The sequence below is a fragment of the Topomyia yanbarensis genome, chromosome 2, assembly GCF_030247195.1.
Source record: "Topomyia yanbarensis strain Yona2022 chromosome 2, ASM3024719v1, whole genome shotgun sequence".
In the NCBI taxonomy this organism is placed as follows: Eukaryota; Metazoa; Arthropoda; class Insecta; order Diptera; family Culicidae; genus Topomyia; species Topomyia yanbarensis.
The window spans coordinates 377,253,128-377,275,047 of record NC_080671.1 but is presented as its reverse complement, the minus strand read 5'-3'; the positions used below and the strand labels follow the sequence as shown (position 1 = coordinate 377,275,047).

General features: G+C 39.8%; 1 protein-coding gene across 11 annotated transcripts in view; it reads right to left on the bottom strand.

The window, feature by feature from the left end:
* The window catches only part of LOC131684641 (uncharacterized), a 579,369-nt gene that overhangs the window by 72,093 nt on the left and 485,356 nt on the right, over positions 1-21,920 (bottom strand). For all 11 annotated transcript variants that reach the window (XM_058967666.1, XM_058967671.1, XM_058967670.1 and 8 more), the window contains one exon: positions 7,632-7,767. In XM_058967666.1, the coding sequence (XP_058823649.1) occupies positions 7,632-7,767 (136 nt within the window). The remainder of the gene's footprint in view (positions 1-7,631; positions 7,768-21,920) is intronic.

Below are 21,920 nucleotides of genomic sequence, written 5' to 3'. Positions count from 1 at the left end.
TTATTGAAGGGCTTCCGAATGTGACGTCGATGATAGACTCCACTGTGCTAACGGAACCTTCATTGCACAATCGTACGTCTAACTTTGCTAGAGTCAGCAAGTTAGTGTCGGATTTTGATCAGAGGAACTCGAAACGCCTCTCTAATATCTAATTATTGGGTACGCTTGGTTCTTATCACGTATTCTCCCAAATCCTTCAGCTCTGGATCCTCTCTGACCTTCTTAAGGAGAGCTTCATACGTAGTCAATGGCTTTGATAAGCACAGCTTCTCTCTTTGGCGCCTTCTGAGGAGCCAGAGGTCTCTTTCCTCTTCTGCTTCATTTTTCTCTCTTTCTTCTGCTCTTGCTGTTTCCAATGTTTCTCCTTCCGACGTACTGCGGTATCCCAGTTTTTCTCTGGATTGAATGGAATCCTTTCCTTCAGCAGTAAGAGCGTCTTCGCGCGTCAGCGTCTTGGACCTCCTGGTCTATCGGCTCCTGGCGGGATTTTTGTCCTTTTTGGAGTCACAGAAACTAGTGCGTTCTCCACTGCAAACTGCTTCTCCTTCCTTTGCTTTGGAGAAGCTAGGAAGATAGTGGCCTTAGCCGACGCCAATGCTTGCTCAGGTACATCAGCCCTCTGCGTTACCGTGTCATACTACTTCACGGCAGACACTAGCGCCTTTCGGATTCTGAGAACTATCTCCTTAAAGTTCTTATAGACACGCCAAGTAGCACGCTTTGTTACTGTATTGTATTTGTAACTCTCTTGGTAACAACTATGTTATGGAAAAAGCGCACTTTGTTTGTATGTTGTGCAACATGTTCCTAATTGTAGAAAAATAATGAAAACAATAGCTGTGCCATTTGTCGAGTACTGGGTAGTTGGACAGTTCTGTTTTAGGGTGAAATGGCAAACAAAGAGGCATTTGCAACTTGTTAGACTGTTTGTGCAAGTTAGCAAAGTTTCTGATTAGTTTTACAACTGTTATTGATGTTTGCATACTTAACACTATAGGCCAGCTCTATAGTTACATAGTTGCACAATCAGTTTATAAGCCCGTGGAATTTTTTTTCAAATATATCCAACAATTAAAAATATTTTGTAGCTGTTGTGCAACATTTAAAACTTTCAACAAGTTGCAATTGCTACTTGGGACTTTCTCACGTCCGCAAACTTGTGGAGCTCCTCCACCAAGCATTTCGCTTTTGGCTTCTGTGGAGTTTTACTCACCTCGCTCTGATTTGGCTGTTGTTACTGCTGCTGCTGTTGCCGTTGCTTCTCCTCCTCCTGCTCTTGCTGTATAACTTCAGCTGGTACAGGTGGTGACCTCAACACGAACGAGTTCGCCACACATCCTCCATATGATTAGTTCCTTGTTTGTTCTCCATTGTACTGGGTCCCAACTCCGGGTCGCTATCTCCACTCGTTGTACGTAGTCTACTCTTGTGATTTCATTGTTATCCATGCAAGCAGGGAGAGTTGACACTATTCTTCATACAGAGTAGTATTCAGAACTGAATCGGCGTAAAATCGGGAATGGTCCATTCGACCCAGTACCATCGATTAGTTGGTGACGAGTTTTGAACGTACCCGGAGACCTGCTAGGGGTTTTGACGGAAAGCCCACTCGCCATGTCAAGTTGGTGTCATCCTTCATTACTCTGGGAGTAGAGCAGTATGCCTGTCAGCCCAAAGTCGCCGTCCAATTCGTGTTACGTGTCCTGTCCGTTGACGATTATAATGAGTGTTACTGACGTCGAGCCCAAACGGTACATGGGCTAGGGTGTATGCATTGCAAAGATCTTTGATTTCTAATAACTAAGGATCTTAGCGAAATCAGCAGACTCGCTTCGTCGGAGCTGCATTCGGAATTAGGGCATTTTAAGAGGTTTAGCAGAGCCCAATGCTGCCCCAACTTCGCCACATCCAAACATAACGCCCCAACTCGCAGTAGGTACAGGATCGACTTGCACAAACTTAGTTGCAAATGTAACGTACAAGGATGCTATTGAATTTTGTGTCTATCGGAATTCCGGTTCCGGACTAACGGATTTCACAGTACCATTCTAGATCACTAATGACAAACCAAACTCGCTTTGACCACATTGGTTCCTGAAGAAGCAGGACTGAATAATGTTCAAAGGCGGGGGGGGGGGTGTTGAAGGAAAGAGTTTGATGTAATCTCTAAAAAAAATTGACATGGATCCATTTTTTGGATTTTGGGACATTTTTGCCTTTCTCGTATAGAAAGATTATGAAAATCGTCAACCAATTTTTTTGTCTGATATAGGGGTTTCAGAATTTTAACAGGTCCGTGGCTAGGGAACAAAGGTTCCGAGAGCACCTTCCGTAAAGACGGCCGGAAATCCATCATCGGCGTAAAATTGTTTAGTGCGTCACTGATGGATAACATGAAATGGCGAGTCAGTGAGCAATACACATACAGCGACCACCAGGCGAACTGTAGGGGAGACCGGGGCTAGTTGGCGATGTTTTCAGTTTTCAACTTTTACCGCTTTGATGTAGGTAGATTTTGCAAAATAGAACACAAAAGCTCTGATTTTTTTAAAGTGTGTGATGCATTATCTCCATTTTTAGAGACAAAAATATGTGATGCGGAAAACCTGCCAATTTACCCCGGCCCCGGGGTAAGTTGGCGGTATGTAAGGATACGCCAAAACCTAAGCAATCAAATGAAGATGCAATTACTTCAAGGGTCCTTTTGAAACGTGCTGAATGTCTTTTCGAGAAAACTGTACATTAACCGACATTTGCTATTATATTTCAGTTTCAATACATTTTGACTTTGACTAGTACTCCCTATTCAAAAGCAAATTTTCGGAAATCTTCATGCAATTGGCCGGAATAAATGTCTCCTACATTGGCGAGATACAAAAAAAAAAAAAATTCTTACCTTGGAGTGAATTCCAGAAATACAATTTTTTGATGACTTTTTTGCACTGTAAATAGTACCGCTGATTCCGCCAACTTACCCCAACCGTCAACTAGCCCCGGGCTCCCCTACTGCACCGCGAAGAGTAAGGAGTGGCGAGCGGAAGTGAAAAATAAAGGTGTTCAATAACGATCAACGATTTTTTTCCGAAGTACTTCATGGAGGCAATAACCGAATGTTAATGAATTGTCGGACACACTAGTGAAGGTGGGTGTTGTACCAATACCGAGGAAAAGGGAGCAGAGGAACAACCTGCGTTCGCCGTATTGGTGGAAACAAACGCTCCGAACTCTTCGTGCTGCTTGTCCGAAACCCGGAAGACGAGTTCAGAGACCAAGATCTGAGGCAGTCAAAAAGCACTGAGAAGGCCCGCTTGTTACGATGTGCTGTGCAGATCCAGTAAAATTTGGTTGGGGGGGGGGGGGGTGTTTGATGAAAATCGGATTTTTTTGGAACATGCCAAAATTTAATATGAGTTTGATGAATTATTGAAAATTCAAAAACATAAGCAGCCTAACGGATGTCGTTCGAGGCTACAAACAAGGAGAATCAACATGGAACAGTTTTCAAACCGCTATAGATTATTTTCTTGCATAATATGTCAATGATGTCAAAGAATGCGATCTTTTAAAGTGGGATAAATGTTCGAAAAAAAATTCAACGTTCAAAATTACCTAATTTAAAAATCCTTAACATTGAAGTTTTCCAACATAAAATAGCGCATACTTTGATATAAACATTTTAGTGATTAATTCGAATAGAGGTAATCATGGAGAAGTAACTCTTCAAAAATAGCAAGAGACTTGGCGCCTTCAGTAAAGTTATTGATAATGTCATTTTAAACAATTTTGTTGGAAATATGAAGGCTACATGAATACAGCATATCGAGATTTAAAACAACATGCTACAACAACAATTTAGGTAAAAACTATTTTTCTGAACTTAGAAGAAAATTGTTTAAAACCATCATTGCGGGTTGAGAACTAAATTAGTTATGGAATTTGCGTTTCGACAGACTTCTCATCAAAATCCGATAGTAAATTAGTGACAGGACTAAGCTAGCACCGAATTGATGCTATCTCCAAAAAAAACGGAAACAATCTTTGTGTTTCTGAGCAAACTCATAATCCTTTTAAAATTTGGGAATTTTTTTAAGGCTAGTTCTACTTCAGAGGCTCATACCTTCAATGTAATGTGAATTTTATTGTTTATAAAAGACAGAAGAGATTTTTCAAATACAGTAATATCAGAATAACTTGTTTTAAAGGTTTTCTACCAATATCTTTCGATACTCTGAATGTACGGGATATTCATGTCTTCAACAAAGTTGTTTGAAATAGCATTTTTAAAAGCTTTACTAGAGACATTAAAACTGGACCTAAATTTTCTTGAAGATTACATTCTCTTTAATTACTTCTAGTAGGATAAACCGCCAAAATTATTTTATTAGAAAATGGGCAACTTTACGTTTTGAAGTTCTTCAATGTAACTTAACATCGAAATTTGACAGTTTCGAATGAATGTGATCGTCACCATTAAAAAATTATCGAGCATTTATTTTACTTTTCTTCATTATTCAAGTCCACAACTTGACAACGAGTCCCAGTACCTACTACACGAAATTTTAGTACGCCATTCAATTCAGCACTCAAATATACACCACTAATACACCAAGCCTACTTAGAGGCTATTCATATAATTGATAATACAACAAAAATCAAATGCTCATAAAAACCGAGCCTAACCTGGAAGAGACAAGCTGTAAACGTCATTTTTCAGTATCTTTCAACAAGTTTCCAAAATATTATTCTTGTTATTAACTATATTAAATTTTTGTCTGAACTCTACGCAATTTAAAAAAAATACATTTTCAGCAAATGTTGAAATGTATGCAAGTTTTCGGTGAGCAAGTTTATATGTTCCATAGACAATCAACCTATTCAAACTTAGCTTCCCATTCGAAAAATTTTCTCTGATCCATATTTTGCAGTATCCTTCCAAAAATGGTAATTCAGGCAATTATTTTATTCATTGAAGTAAATTGACAACTATGGGATTTCTGCTAAGAGATAAGTTACATGATTCCCTTCCCAAAATTTTACAACAGTCCTCATGATGCTTCAAACACGGTTCTCAATGTAGTGATCACAGGATATTCTTCCAAAAATATTTTGTAGAATATTTAATTAAATTAATCAGCATTAATATTTTTATCCATCTAATTAATTGTGGTTTGGGGGGGGGGGGGTTAATCCCGAGAACCCCCTGACTACGCTACTGTGCAGATCAACAGGGATACAACGGCACCAATTGAAATTTACGCCGACAAATTGAAGTCTGTCGGGGAGGGTCTCTTCTCAAAGCACGATCCAATTCCGCTAGATCAATTGTATCGAGAAGACAACCCTACGGCGTACCGTAAGAATTGATGCTTACTCGATGCGGCAATATCACAGCATTGTCGATCATCAACGAGTTCTGCACTAAATTGAATCTCTGGGTTGAAATGTCACATGAGATTTTTGGTATTCCCCGAAGCGCTGAAAACTCCTTGACTTATCTCAAATTCTAAAAACTATTTATTTCGGCTTTGTGTCAGATCTCGCGCGAGCTGGTATATTGGGTGGTCTCCCAAGAGAAAAATTTAAGCTTTTACAATGAATCTCATCTGCCTATAATTCTTGGGAGCAGTAAATGACGTCCTCATATGGGGATCATTAGAATCACACTCCTCAGCCAAGAGAAGAGAGCATAATGATTTGTCGTGGTGAGAGACGTAACTCTTTTTAATATTTCTGCAAAGGCGTACTTAGAGCGCTTTTCAAGAGGATGCTTCAGATTCCTTGGACGCTGCACACGTACACGTGGCATGGTTATGTGGAATCTTCTGCCAAATGTAACTTGACAAGAGTTTGAAGGGATGCACCATTTTGTCTCGTCCAGTGCGATTGTCATTTAAAATCTTAGCTCGTTGGAGCAAGGGATCAACTTCGTGCGTCGGTAGATCTATGCATAACAAACTCGAATCGGCGACTACACCGTCGATCTCAACGTTGGAAGCGTGTACGTAGACATGGTAGTCCTAGAAGGCTTATCGCCAGTAACGTAATTTGCTTGCTTTAGTCAGCACAACACAATCATGAGCATATCTGGGTGAATTTTCGAGAAAACTATCACGATGAGTATTCCTGCGTCAGTTCATTCGAAATCTTTAGAAGATCAGAGATCAATGTGCATAATTTAAACGGAAGTCAGTGTCTGATACTAGAGGCAGATACATCAAATTTGCATCGAATTTCAAAAAAAAATGCATTTATTGCCCATTTTTGCACCAGCTTTACACTCCTTCGCAGTCAAGTCTGTTGAACAAACGCCATACGCCGATCCACTTCGATCGATGTATTGTTGGATGTAGAGCTAGTTTGTTTACAGGGTTTTGACATCTTACACGAGACGCTACATACATTTCTATTTTGATTTCGAAGTGAGTCTAGTCATAAAATTCGATGGTTCGACCTTTAAGTACCAGAGCGTAAACTGATTTCCCAAAATCTTCCGAAAAATGCTCCATCCGTAACCTTTAAACGACCTTTAAATAATATTAGAAACAAATCTGCTGCCTTTCACAGAACTATAGTGGTTTTGGTGCTTCAGATTGATGGCACATTCCGATTAGATTGGTTAGACAAATGCCGCAAAGGCCGCAAGACTGGGACTCTGCCAAGGGCATCAGAAGGCCACGCTACGGCTCTGCTTCTAGGTTGTTTGTTTATTTATTAATGTGTTAACAACAAGGGTCATTCGCCTTTTTACTTATAGACACAGACCTTAGGTATCTTCGACATCTTGTCATAAATAAATATCCTGGAATTTTACCAAAGAGTACAAACTTCTAAAATGCGAAATATCATCTCAGCACCATCTATGCAGTTAAAATTGCATCACCAAAATAAGGCACGGGTGCAACCAAAGCACCTTTCTGTAGATACAATTTTAAAAAATATCCTACTCAAAGTGTCTGCGGTTTTGTTTTGCCAGTTTCGGCTCCTGGCCCACTGTCATAGAAAATATACTTTGGCCCCAAACAGCATACAACCCCTTAAAAGACCATGAATATAGTCCAATGTAAATTTCACCGCTATCAAAACACCATAACATTTACTCAATAACCCACAGATACCCCAAAATATGGATTTCAAGGGTTAATTCATATAGTGGGGGTGAGTCCGAACCATGAGCATAAAAGTATTATGAGCTTTTCGTTTGCTCGGGTGTGCACTGTTTTGAAAACATGGTTTTGAGAAAAATGTCCTTAATATTGTAATGCGTAGACTGAGGGGCGAATTTTGATACAATGAATTCAATTTTTCAAATCTCGTCAAAAAAATTTAGCACAACTATAGAATGTCAATATACTTTAGAAACAATTTATTTCATTGTTTTTATTTTCATCAAAACTATATTTTCCCAAAACTTTCTTAATACTAAAAAAAAAAAAACAACATGGTATGGAAAATGTTACTTACGCACAAATTTGATTTGGATTTTGATTAAGCTAACCAACTATGACGAAAAAATCCGTACACCGTGCGGACTGTGAGGCTGACCGTGGTGAACGATCGCGCTTCGTTGCAGAATGCTGTACGGATTTTAGCGTCACAGTTGGTCAGCTTAGTTATGATATATGTACACTGACCTGCGTTTCCGGTATCTGCCGGGTAGAGAATCGTTTCAGAAAGGAATCCTCCCGTTTGAGCGGCGGCTTCTTGGCCATAGCAGACGATATTTGCACTGTCGTCCGAAGTTTCATCCATCGCTGGTTCGACTTGGTCCTGTTGGTGGTGATAATTTTTTTTCAAGAGAGTTGAGGACGAAAAACGTAAGAATATATTAATAGTTTTCAACATTTTCGTATCCAGTTACTTAATTTTGGAGTTTAGGGATGAATCCAAGAAAACGAATGAATTATTGACAACAACTAGAGTTATGTAGCGATTTTTTATTGTGTGGAATGCTTGATTTTTTTTTACAATAATCAGCCAATTGGTTAGAAGACATCAGATTGTGAGTAGTAATATAAACAGGACGAACACTGGTTAGTGGTGGAATGCGAATACGTTCAACACAATGGTCAATATCAAGGAGAAGCACTCCAATCAACAGTGAAAGAGGAGGATGCGGAAGTGAAAAGAGGCACACTTTTACTATATAGCTAACAACACGACACACTGGAATATATGCATAGAGAAAGTGAATGGGAAGAACCATCAAACACGTTAAAAAGAAAGAAATCGTTTCATTTGCATCACCGGTTCCCGCTGGAATAATCTGTTAAAACAACTAGGTATCTTAAAATTATTACAGGTGTAGGATTTATTTTGCTACTACAAATCATCGCTATCATCAGTAAAATACCATTTAAAGTCAGCGCAACGGCATACTACCATCATAAACGCATTTATAAATGGCCTGGAAGAAAATCGTTATGGTTACACCGATGTCTTTATTAAACCATCTATAGGGGTGGAAATTGAACTGGAAAGCAGCATTCGGACCACCAGGTACTGGAAGGAAACCACTGAAAGGATTTGCAATCAGAGTAATTCAAATTCCAGCTCACGTTTCCGTTAATTGACATTTCACCTGACGGAGAAAATTGTGTTTTTTCGCAGCCAGCGGTTGTTGTTCCCACCACTCGCCGAGTTGTTCTGCGGGAAGGGGAAGCAGGTACCTATATACACTCAAGTTTTTTTTACGCGGTTTTTTTACGCGGTTTTTTTACGCGGTTTTTTTTTACGCGGATTTTTAAATTTACGCGATTTTCATTTACGCGGATTTTGAAATTTACGCGGTTTTCGTTTACGCGGTTTTTGAAATTTACGCGGTTTTCATTTACGCGGATTTTGAAATTTACGCGGTATCCATCAATGATCAATCCCTTTATCGCGGATTCTTAAATTTAAGTGGTCTTCATTTACGCGGATTTTGAAATTTACGCGGTTTTCATTTACGCGGATTTTGAAATTTACGCGGTTTTCATTTACGCGGATTTTGAAATTTACGCGGTTTTCATTTACGCGGATTTCGAAATTTACGCGGTTTTCATTTACGCGGCCTGTATCCCCCGCGTAAAAAAAAACCTGAGTGTACCATAATGGCAAGAAAGTTTTATAACACGATGATTTTTTAAACCGAACCCTGCGCTCATCGCCCCGCGGTGTGGTGCTTAATTATTCAACGAGCTTCAGTCGAACCCTTTTTAATCGGTTTATTGGATCGGTTCGGTCTGAGTTGGGGGTGTTGGTTTGTAGGTGTCGATGTTTGGACACGTTTAGAGACACGGGCTGGAATGGGCGGTGAGTCAGATCTTATTAGAAAAGTTTTGATTTGAATCATGAAGGGTGCAGCCTGTTTGTTGCTTTTAGGAAGTTCAGTGATTGGGAGCATGGATTTTCGCTGTCCGCTGGAATTGGATGTAATTTTTTTTCGATTATCGGGGTTTTAATTTTTGAGCCGGTTGTTTCTTTTTTGGGTTAGAAAAAACATCTGTTAGAAAAAACTTTAACCCAAATTGCGGGGTTGGGAATTGATCCCAGGTAAACTGCGTACAAGGCGATCGATTTAGGGTAAACAGGTCTAATACGCTTCCGTTGAGAAAAAAACTATACTTCAACGTTGAACACTATGATCTCCGCATCAACTACACCAATTTATTGCTATATTACTTAGAAATTAGTTCTGCTTCATTTTTTGTTAAAAAACATCCTAATACAAGTATTTTTACACATTTTTCACAGATACTCTATTTCTAGTTTCTTTTTTCATCCAGGGCAAAATGCCCCAGTTTACAATGCTATTGCCCCACAACAAAAGGATGGTATGCTCCACAGCAATCGGTGAGTATGCCTCACAACAATGGGGTTATATGCCCTAATCTAATCATTGGAATTTTTATTTTGCTGAAAAAGGTCACACAATGTAGGGTGATGAGCCTATTTTGGCACCATTATGGAGAGGGTCGCACTATTTTTTGAATAACTTAAAAAGAAGCCATATTACCTATAACCTTTTTCAGAATAAAGTATCAGTGTACTGTTTCTTAAACATCTGTATAATGCTTATTTGGCAGAATTGTCTCAATTTTCAGCATAAATGAAAATAAATGTTCTATTCTGTGCATCTATTCCCACCTGAACGTTCCAATTATCGCCTCATGGGTGTGCCGATTTCCACCTCATCGAAAAACAATCTAGTTGAAACGCAATGCCTCATATTTCATTTGCGTCGATTCTAACTAGGTATCCAGATCATGGACGCCAACGCGTGATTTGTAAAACGAATTATTCTGCTTTTTTCAGCCGATCAAAACAAACGTAAACATTACGCACACGAAAGAAACTCATCAGCTGTTAGTAGAAGAGCGCCCAGAACTGCGCATGCAGGAAATAACCATGCGAAAGTTAACAACTGGAATATAAAGTTCACATCACACATTACTTCCTCCCGATCCAAATTGTATGTGCAGATGAAAATAAAATATCTGCGATCAACAATTAGTTGAATAACTTGAAATAATTGATTACTTATACCTGAAATTGCATAACATTATGTTTTCAAGTTCATGTTTTGGTTTGGCCGCACTGGTGATTCTTTTCTGTATGATGGATGCAAAAAGTTGGTTTTGATTGTAGTAGTGTATCAGCAAAACATGCCAATAATAGGAACCCCCGTATTTAGTTCTATCTTATTATAACACTAGGCCTATTCTAGTGTTTGACGAGTGCTTTTAAAGCGAAATAATCGTAAAAAGGTTCTCCAGCTAAAATAAAGGTATATATCAGTGCAATATTTAATATATTTGTGCCGGAATAACGAGATATGAGGCGGTAAATGCTGTCTCGAAAGTGTTTATTTTGCTAAGCGCCGTTGCGTCCTGTTTCGGTTCACAACGCGAGTGAGGCGGATCAGCAGATATTTCAATAAGGTGATTTTGTTTTAATTAAAAGTTGGATTTAGTGGATAGTTCTGAATACGTATGTGCACAACAAATAAAGAATATAACTTGAGCTTTTTTTGCACACCTGTTTTAGCCAAATCGATATTGTCATTATCTCATATGCTTGGTTCGAAACCAAGGGGTACGAAATAGGGTCACAATAGGCTCTACTCATATTTATAACGCCATAAACCTATCTCATGGTATATCCATTAAAAAAGTGCGAAAGCTAATTTACTTAAAGTAGTTTATTAACACTCAAAGAGTCTAATTGTACAGCGGGTAAAAAATTAATATGCGATCCCTTTTAGAAGAAATTTCGAGAAAACATATTTATTTAGTTGTTTCATAAACATAACGCCACTAACAAAGTGAAAAGATTATTACATCAAACAAAAATCATTTGTCCAGCTGCTTGCCTCCCTTTTGGATTACTTCAAAGATGCGATTTTTCATACTTTCTACCAATGTTTGCAACATTTTTTGGCAATAGAGTTCCAAGTCTCTAGAATTGCTGATTTAAGCTCGTCAACAGTCTCGAAGTGCCGATTATCTTTGTAGACACGTCGGACCATGATTCCCCAGAGGTTTTCAATTGGATTGAGGTCGGGGGAGCATGCTGGCCAATCCATAACCTCAATTTTATTACTTGAAAACCAAGCCATCGTCTCACGACTAACATGGATTCTGGCGGTATCTTGCTGAAACACCATCTTTTTCTGCCGGTTTTATTGCAAATATGGCACAAGACTTTGCTGAAGGACATTTATATACTCTTGACTATTCATTCGACTTGTTGTGAACTGTAGCTCAAGACACCTTTGTGCCGAAAATGCTCCCCACACCATTACACTTCCACCACCAAAGTTCCGCTTTGAAAAATATTGCGGCTCCTTTCGAAGATCCCTCCAATATCCACGAAATCCATCTGGACCATCAAGATTCCACTTCTTCTCATCTGAAAATATTACCTAGAAGAATTTTGAAGTGAATACACGGTTATTATGTGGTATTGGGAATTGGTATTACCATTTTCCAATTGCGGTCCATATTCACACGAGCGAACTCAACTCGTGCATCTATATGACGCTTAAGTAGTCTTGGTGCCATCTTCTTTTTTGCAAATTTGATATTATCACTACGATTTAGGACCCTCCAAATTGTTGATTTTGATGCTTTTACACCGGTAGTGCTCTTTATATCATTCAAGTTCTTTGTAGAATTACTCGCTTCTCGCAAAATTCTTGATTGATCACGTTTGCTGATGATTCGTTTTCTACTAGATCGTTGCTTTGTACCGTATTTCGATGGATCTTTCAAAAAATTTTGAATAACTCGATGACTTCTTCCGAGTCTGCGTGAAATCTCCCGAATTCCAACATTTTCCTGACGAAAAGCAAGAATTCGACCTTTTTCAATGTCTGTAAGCTTTTTTCCACGAGGCATAGCTTTGCTATGGTGTGAATTGAAATGACCGAACGTATAGTAAGCAGAAAAGCTGCTTGCGTAGTTGAATAGGATTGTTGAGTGTAGTGGTGTGAAAGTGGCGTTATAATTATGCAATGACATTTTTCTGAACATCATTGCTCACATATACTAGCAAACATACACTTTAATTGAAAACACGGTAAAAACCTTCGGATATCGAAGTAACGCAAAGTGTTACAGAATGTCTATTCTAATTATCAAGATAGGTGACTTTTCTTTGTTTACGCAGTGGCGTTATATTTTTGAAACGCACTGTATTAATACTTCGGATCCTTCAAAAGTGTGTAACATTTCGCTTGTATTGTTTTTCACTGCATGGTTTTGGTCCACGTATCCGAACCGAGGATCCGAATCTAGACAGGATCTGATCGGCAAGTTAGGGCATGCTTAAGCGGACCATTTCTGACGAGAAAAGTCGTACACCATACCGCAACGAAGCGAAATCGTTCACCACGCTCAGGCAAACAGTCCGCACAGTGCACGGATTTTTTCGTCAGAGTTGGTCAGCTTAGGCATGCTTCCGATCCGGACTCCGTATGGGGAAAGGGCTGGGATAGTTTCGGAAACTGGTACGGATCCTAGAACTGGTCCTGCTCCAGACTGAACTAGTTGGGATCCATGAAGTGATCCAGATCCGTGATCTGTTCTTGATTCTGGGCCTAAATCGGAACCAGGCATCTAGAAACCAAGACGAGAATCTGGTATCAAGCATCGCATGAATTTTTAATTTTTTTATTGTGCATTCTAATCTCCCCAGTCATAAATTGTGTATTCCGTCTCCTTTCTGTCAATATTGCGGCAGAAACAAGCCCAAACTCCGGTACAAGTTTGTCAGAATTCCGGTTGGTTGACTCGTTATTAATACAATTATTCTACATACGAACAGTGCCGAGGTTGACAAATACTGAAATGGGGCCGTACACAAATGACGTAGCTATTTTCGACCCCTCCTTCCCCCCCCTTGTAGCTTTTGGTCACAAAAGTCTAACCACCCCCTTGTAAATAACGTAGCAACTATCAAGCCATCCCCCGCAAAGCGAACCGGGAATGGAAAAAATTGAATATGTTTTACAATTCTGTTTGACGGCAGTGGGAAACTATACCGCAGCGGTTGACGTTAAGTATTGACATACCCATTCATCTATTCGGGTGTACATGAAAAGTTGACAAAGATGTCGTTCTAAAGAGGTGATATGATATTTGAAAGGAGTTTATCCAGATGTTCTTAACGGTATTCGAGTGATGGGAAAGCGACAAACGCTACAGACCTGTCGATATCAAATTATAAGTCCAAGTTACGCACCAGATCACGAGTCAGTACGACAGACGGAATATTAAGAAAGCCGTGTACCTGTGCTTCTAAAATTATCTTGAACTATCAAAACTGATACACAGTTTTTAATATCGTTGCTTTAAACACTACTGTTTCCCGACAAGTGCAACAACTGTGCCTAGTACGTAGGAGATGGATTATTGAGCGTGAAATTAAAATTGATGTATTACCTTGAGTTGCGTAGGTCGGTTGAGTGACCTTGCTTGAGGGCGGATAAGTTTCACTATGATCAATATGATAATTATGTGCTCTTCTTGGACATCATACCCAGAGATAGCGTAGGTGGCCGGACACCCAAAAGGTGCATGTTCCAATCTTGCGTGGGGGCGATTTTTTCACATAATTTCTCCCGTTTAACTCATTAGCAAAATACTTACGCCTAAATAAAAAAAAATGAATCTTGAACGCATACCAATTTTTGAGCTGCATTTTCATATTGGTAAATCGAATGACCCTTTTATTTGATAAAAGACCCTCGATTTATCTAAGCTAACACTTAGAGCCATGCCATCTTTTCGGAAAAAAAAACTTCAGCATCGGAATATATAAACTAGAGTTCCTAATACCGTCCCTTTTTGGCGTGAAACTTTACCGCGGTACTAACACCCTCAGTACCGGTAGTACCGAGAAAAGATCGGTCTTTAACCCTCAAAAAGGCAAGGGGTCTCAGAGGCTCGGCCAGTTTCAGCTCTCGAGTTTCAATGAACTTGCAATTTGAAATACAATGATTGAGCGTTTTCAAGCTATCGATTCTCTCACTGATAAAACGCTAAACAAGAGGCCTTCATTGGGTTTTGGGAGCGGTGCTTTTTGAAGTCGCAATTTTAGTTTGCCTTTTTGAGGCATGAACATTTGTTTCAAGAAAAACTCCATAGTGAAATAAAACGTCCAAAATCATGTTTTTGTTATCAGGTTTTGTATGCTTAACAAGTATTCTAATCACCAAGAAACTTACTTTGGAACAATATTTCACTCTACTACTGCGACTGAACTCTACAAAGGCATGTATAGAGAGTCTGACAGCTTACATAGCTGAACAAAAAGTTCTCTTTCCGCTCAAATTATCACTGATCTCAAGGGCAAAGCAGTCATTACATTTACCGCACGTGAGTTAGTTTTACTTTCAAATTTTCGCTCGTCACCATATAGCCCATAAAAACTGCATGTCGCTTCTGCGTGAAGTTTCAGTTTTTTGTGAATGAATTCATAATTGTTGAGTTTTTTATATCAGTGGGAAAGTTATTGTACATAATGATTCCATTGTGTGTTAACCTTTTTCTTCCGTATTCTGTCCTAATTATATGCAATTGAAAGTGATTTGAGCGTCTAGTGTGATGCGAATGACTTTGTCTGGTAAGTTGTTGGTTTGAAAGCGTGTCTTCTGTTGCAGTTATTTTTAAAATATAGGTAGGTTTCCTGTAATCCTGTAAGGCTTGCAAGGGTAAGATATTTTTACTACTTTCTCGAAGAGTCGTATTTTAGGAAAATCATACGGTAACTTGTAAACAGCACATAATGATTTATTCTGTACAAATTTCAATTGTTGAAGTGCAGTTTTTGGTGCAGCTCCCCATACGCTTACTAAGTATTGCAACCTAGAGTGCAAATGTGCAAAATATATGTTTTTCAGGATTTTTGATGGAATAAAGTGAGATAGTTTGCAGATTAGTCCGTATAGTGGTGATAATTTTTTGACCAAATGTTCTATATGGGAGCGCCAAGACAATTTTTCATCTAAAATCAGACCTAAGTACTTGTATTCCGTAACTTGTTCTATATTAGTCTGCCCTAGAGATAATCTCAAGGTTGTGTTTACACAGCTTCTCCTGGATTTAAAGACGATTGTTTTAGTTTTTGCTACATTCAATGATAACATATTTTGATTGAAGTAATCGTTCAGCATTACTACATCCGATTGCATAGGAACTTCAATATATGATACATCTTTACCAACGTAGAAGCAAGCAGCATCATCAGCAAACAATCTCAATTTTCCTACAAGAGGAAATCTGCCCATATCGTTTATATACAGTAGAAATAGTAAGGGACCCAAACTGCTGCCTTGTGGCACTCCTATAGAAATTGGTTTTAATGAACTGCGAACATTGTGTATTTCGCCAAATCTACGCCGATTCTACCACTTAAATAGCTGTTAATTAGATTACCTGGAATTCCCTGAATGCCTAATAACTGATTGGAACAGCTACTCGTCCACTATATCCGAAATAATCGCATCAAAACAAGAAATTTCTCCGGTGGAAGCATACAAGGTTTCAACTGGCTTGATTACCGGCACTGCGATTAAATATCAAACGAAACGTGATCCGGCTCAAACAGCAGTGGACGGTCTCCTCACTTCGCGCTCAGAATTGTACGTGAAAGGCTCCTATAAGGACTTTTTGAATGTCAGAACGCCTGATTTTTTCCGAAGATACGCAACGTTAGAAACGTCAATGAAAAACTTAATGAACGATGAAAACGCGGTTATTGACACCGGTTTGTCGAAGGATTAACGAGAGAAATAATGTTTCATCTGGTGGCTAGGTCCTACGTTATGTATTCTATTCAACCCGAATGCACGAAACCAAGCATCCTTTTTCGGCGACAACAGCACTATATAGATCTACACTCAAACAATTGATGTTTCGCGATGAAATGATAATACTTTATTTAAACGCAATGCTCTTTGAACACACAAATTTATCTGACAGCAAAGATGCTCGCGCTAAGCATTGTAGTGCGCATATCACTGTAGCGTTCGTTTAATGATGACAGCTATGCATCGCTTCTATGCTAATTGTTATGACAGTAGTGATGAGGGTGATCATAAAAGAGGCTGTGCTACATACATTCTCCCCACAAAACTGATGGTTTTATATTTACCCATCAACGACCATGTCCACATTGTTAGAGTTCCAAGGATGCTCTCCATTCGACGGAGCATGGAATGCACTCCTTGCATTTTCTGGGGAAGACATGGGAATTTCTTAATTCTTTATCTGATAAATCATATCAGAATACCTAAGTTTGAATTCTTTTGCATTGCTCCATTCCGGGTAATGACGATAAAGGCGGACACTTAGATTAGAATGGTAATGAGAAAAGGTGTACAGTTAGGCATTAGATGGTGATATTCATGAAAGATCACGTAGCTTCAACGAGGTTTTCAGTACTTCTTGTCAGAGGAAATTTCGTTGAACAATGGAAAGTTAGGAACCCCAAAGACACAAACAAGCTTTGGTTCAAGGGGATGGATAAGGCTCGTGACTTAATTCGGATGATATCTCGGGTCATGTCCAGTCATTATTATCATTGGATGAGCATTGAGCATCTCCGGTGTAGTGGAGTCGTGGAGAGCGGTTTCTGCGCTTATGATGACAATTATCGCAATATTAAACATGTTGCCTGGTCGTGCGCCTAGTGCCCTAGCGCCAAATCTCCGTCCCTTCGGCCTCGTTCCACTCCGAGATGTGCTAGTTATCCTCGATCTCCCTACAGATTTTTAAACACGATAGATAGCCAAATTTAGTTATCTCTTCTCATTTGTTTGATGAGCTATCAGCTACAGAGCTCCCAGCGGATCCAAGGAGGGCAGTCGGCGATCCGGTTCATGATATTTTGTAGTATTTTTACGTTTGCCAAAAAGCTGCAAATTTGATTTCTTCTTTTCCCCAATATTGTTGTCCGGACTCTTTTCACTTTCCCTGATACGGTCTCTTCTACTCTGATGCTGATATCAATTTCTCTTTTGCCTTCCTTAAAATAAGCCTAATAACGTTTCTCCTTGTTTCAATTGTTAATCAAATAATAAAAACAAATTGTATATCTATTTTTTGAAAAAAAAAAATAAATTAACTGCATCCATTATTCTGCATAAAAATGCACTAATATTTTACTCTGCATATAGATCTGATTTCCTTGTTTTAAGATGTAGATGTGTTAAAATATATTCCCCTTATTATTACTAAAAAATAAGTTTAAATTTTCAACAAATCCTAATTATTATACCATATTTTCAAAAAAAATAAATTGTAATCCAAAAAAAATTAGCATCTCAATAAAAAAATGAAATTATTGTGCATCTGGAAATTTCAGACGCATGCATTTTGTGCGCGAGACAAATATGGGGTTAATTTCAGGTTTTAGATTGTCCCAAACTTTCGAGTGGGTATTTCCCCTCTCGGATATTTTCGAGTGGGTAGTACTACCCATACTACCCACGCTATCCGCCGGCCTTGCGAATTTGTATCAGTGTTTATGATTCTTAACAGATTTTCCGCTTCGGTGTTTTTCATGCCCACTTACGTAAATGAAATAAAAACATCCTATTAGAGGCTTATCGAGCATAACCCAGTTCAATTCTGAACTCAACCCGCTAAAAATTAATACCCAATTAAGTTGACTCTCCAGCTGGAAATGTTTTCTTGTTTTTCGTTTTCCAAACCAGTGCCCATTCTGAGCTAGTAGCCCTATCGAAATTGCCGAACAGACATGGGTGACAAACCGTAACCTGGTTGCTAGTGCACAAATTTATTGCAAGACCGCACATTAAAGGAGTCATCATTTCCGGTGCACAATCTGTTCAGCTTTGTCCAGTTCATGTAGAACGATGTTATTTTTTTTATTTTTAAACCACAAATTTCGATTTAGCATGTAACTGGCGGCCGGGAGCAAATGCTTTTGCACCTTGTTCGTGGTTTCGTCACATCCCCCCTCTGTCCGGGTTGCCACTAGCCTTCTGGGTGGGGGAGGTTCTATAATGAGATCATAATTTAAAGTCATAAACTGTAAGCTAATTAGCTGGTTGTTGTTGTTATGAAAGCAGTGATCGGATTTTTACCCGCAATGCAATTTATGCGAATAAACGCGAAGAGAATTTTTTTTCATTATTGAGTGGAAAGCAGAATGAGGGCGAGAAAAAAGAGCAGTTTATATACTAGCTAGTAGCTAACACCAGGCCACAAAGGCGTTGAAGCGTAAATGAGTGGAATTGAACTGATTTTGAAAACTACACCCACATGCCAAGGACGCATAGAGAGTTGAGTTAACCTGTTGGAAAACTATTAGCAGCCTGTTCTTTGCAAGCATACACTAGCAGCTGAAATTGTGTCCTTTTGATAGCTCCAAATTACTTGCTGGATACTGTAGTGGCCAAAGAAGAAAACAAAAACAGAATCGAAAAGTTCAATTAAAAACTTTCCGGATTCTTTACGTCAGTTCTAGTTACGGTTCACCTATCACAGAGAACTAAATATAAGCTGATTGATGTAATTCTAGCTTCCTAAAACTCATATTCGAATTCGTTAGTTGAAATCATTAAATGGAATAGAATGATTAAATAAAAAAGTTGAGCTATCGTGGGTTGTTTCAATTAAAAATTTTGATTGTCTTTTGATCAATTTTGACGTATTTGTTGGCACCTGTTAATCGTTGATGTTATGGAATAGTTGATATCTTTCGAGATCAATACCGGACGCGCTAAAGAAACCTATTGAAGATGTACGTATTCCAGATATTTGCACAAATTCAGTTTGGCTGATGATCTTTTCGCAAGATTCATGAACTGACAGTGATCGACAAAGGTAATTCTGGAAACAGTGTACTTTGGCTGAATTTGCGCGTTCTCCACGCTATTCGGAGATTGGAACCCACGACTCCAACCTTTTATGAGTGCTCCTAGGATATTTTGGAATTAAATTCAGCATATTGGAAAATGCGGAACGCTTTCCAGGACGTCTACACAAAAAAAATCTATTCATAAATTCATTTCAATTTCATAAAATGAATCGTTTGCAACAATTATGACCAAGCTCCCGCTATCATGAATAATAAACCTGGTATTCGTAAAACTATTTGTGTTGCTACAAAACTAGTTCACGCCAAAAACATAAGTGGCGTTACACTCGAATGTTACTGCGGTTATATCCTAAATATGATTTGTTTTGTATCTCTCATATAGAAAAGTTATGCATTCGCTCCGAGCTTAGACTGATTAACTGAGCACTCCAATAGCATTCGACGCAGTTCGTTGAGATCGAAAAAAAGCATGTTTTGTGTATTCTTTTTTATAGGTATGGTTTGAAAAGCTTCAAAAACTTGGCCTGTAGTGTATTGGGCTCTGTGTGGAACTCACGACTCACTTTCGTGCCTAACCGATATAAGAATCTTTACTCTTTTTTCGCCATTCTTCCCCATGAAACTACGTCATGGTATTACGTCATGGGGAGCTCGTTCTACTTTTTTCGCACCTATCTCTTTTGCTCGCGAATTTTCCGCAGTTCTCTCGGAGCCTCACTTGATCCATAAAATGGCTCAAACTTTGATTCATTGAGCTCTCAACTTCTCTGTTGCTTTCGTCTCCCTCTATTACTTCGCCATTTAGATCACGTCTTAGTGAGCCGTTCAGCTGCGGATTTCCTGGACCGTTTAGCTCTTGTTTCTGTGACTTATTTAGCTCTCAGCCTTATCACGATCTACTCGGATAGTCCTCGGCAGGAAACTCATTCTACTCCGACTGAGACTACCCTGACGGAGCAATTTCTCCCCACACCGATACCCGCTTTCTTGAGCCAATTAGCTTCCAGGATTGTCGTGATCTACTCTGATATTACCCGGCGGTGAATCTACCCTACGCCGACTAAGAGCTCCCCGGCAGCGGAATTTCTCTCAGTACCGATGTCGGCTTTGTGAGCTATGTAGCTCCCAGCCAATTAGAATCAACCTTACTGTGAATTCCTCGTCGGTGGATTTATCCCGAAACCGATGCTTGTTTTCGTTAGCCATTTAGTTCCCCGCTTCGTCTTGATTTACTCGATCTAGTCCCCAACGGTGGATTTATCCTACTCTCGAGTTACCCGGTAGGTAGATTCAGCGATTCTGGTGGACATTGGGATTCAGTACGTTGGTGCCCTAATGACCCGAACCCGATGTGGCGTCGCGCATTACTCAACTGGTTACCGGTGTGGTGGAGCCCGATTTGTTGTTTCACGGTGGTCTTCTAGTCGGTGGCGCTGATTTGTTGGCCCTTTCGCCACTTCCTTTGAAGCTCGGATAGTATACTTGTCACCACTCTGTTGACAGCATCTCAGATATGCGCATTGGGGAACATCTATTCGACGATATTGTCGACTGCCACGCAGGTCATACCCCTTCGAACTTCTTCCGACCTAAAGCATTCGCACACCACGTGTTCCGGCGTCTCTTACATGTTCACACACTCCGGGCAAAGGGGCGAGGAAGCATGTCTAAACTGATGAGGTACTTCCGGAAGCATCCGTGCTCTGGACAAAAACTGCGTCAAATGAAAGTTCACCTCTCCATGTTTCCTAAGCACCCATGCCGATACACCGCCCACCTTCTTTTCTCCGCATTGTCCCACTCTTGCCGCCACTTAACCAATGAATCCGCTCTGACCAGTTACCTTGCATTTCGTGTACTCTCCACATGGTATCATTCCACGTCCTCAGTCAGAGTGATACAAATGAGGGTCATCCCGGCAATGACGCACACCACCTCCGACGATATCGTTCTGCACCGCTCGCAATAAAAGCAGCCATTAGACGAATAGTGCTTATCAACTTCGTCCAGTCCCGCTTTGAGTTCAGCGCTGTAGCCCAGGCCGGTACGCCATACCTCACCGCCAGTATTGAGGATAAGACACCCGCCAGGAGACGTCTCGTGCTGCATTATACTTCTCCGATGTTCAGCATGATCTTTGCCAATATGTTATTCCTTCTCACATACATAGTCGACATGGCTGTTGTAATTTAACCGACGTCGACGTCGACAATCACACCCAGATAGATTGAGTGTCCGCAGACGCTGATTACGACACGCTGGCCAGCATTACCTCCTTCTTGTGGTGAGCCAGCTGCAGCTTGACATCAGTCATCCAGGTTTCCTATTGTCTCTGCCATCAACATATCGACATTCTCGAAGGTCTTGTCGGTTATCGTCAGGACAATGTCAATGGTGTGAAGCGGACGATCTTGACTCCCCTGGGCAGTTTCAGTGTTGACACTCCGTTGTACATTATATTCCAGAGCAAGAGCATTGAAGTATGAAGCCCTCAGGTGCTCCCGCCGTGACCCTAATCCTCCTCTTCCTCATGTTCGTCTTTTAGGCTAGTACCCGGTTCTGGACGTAACTTCTCAGAATGCAGCTGGTGC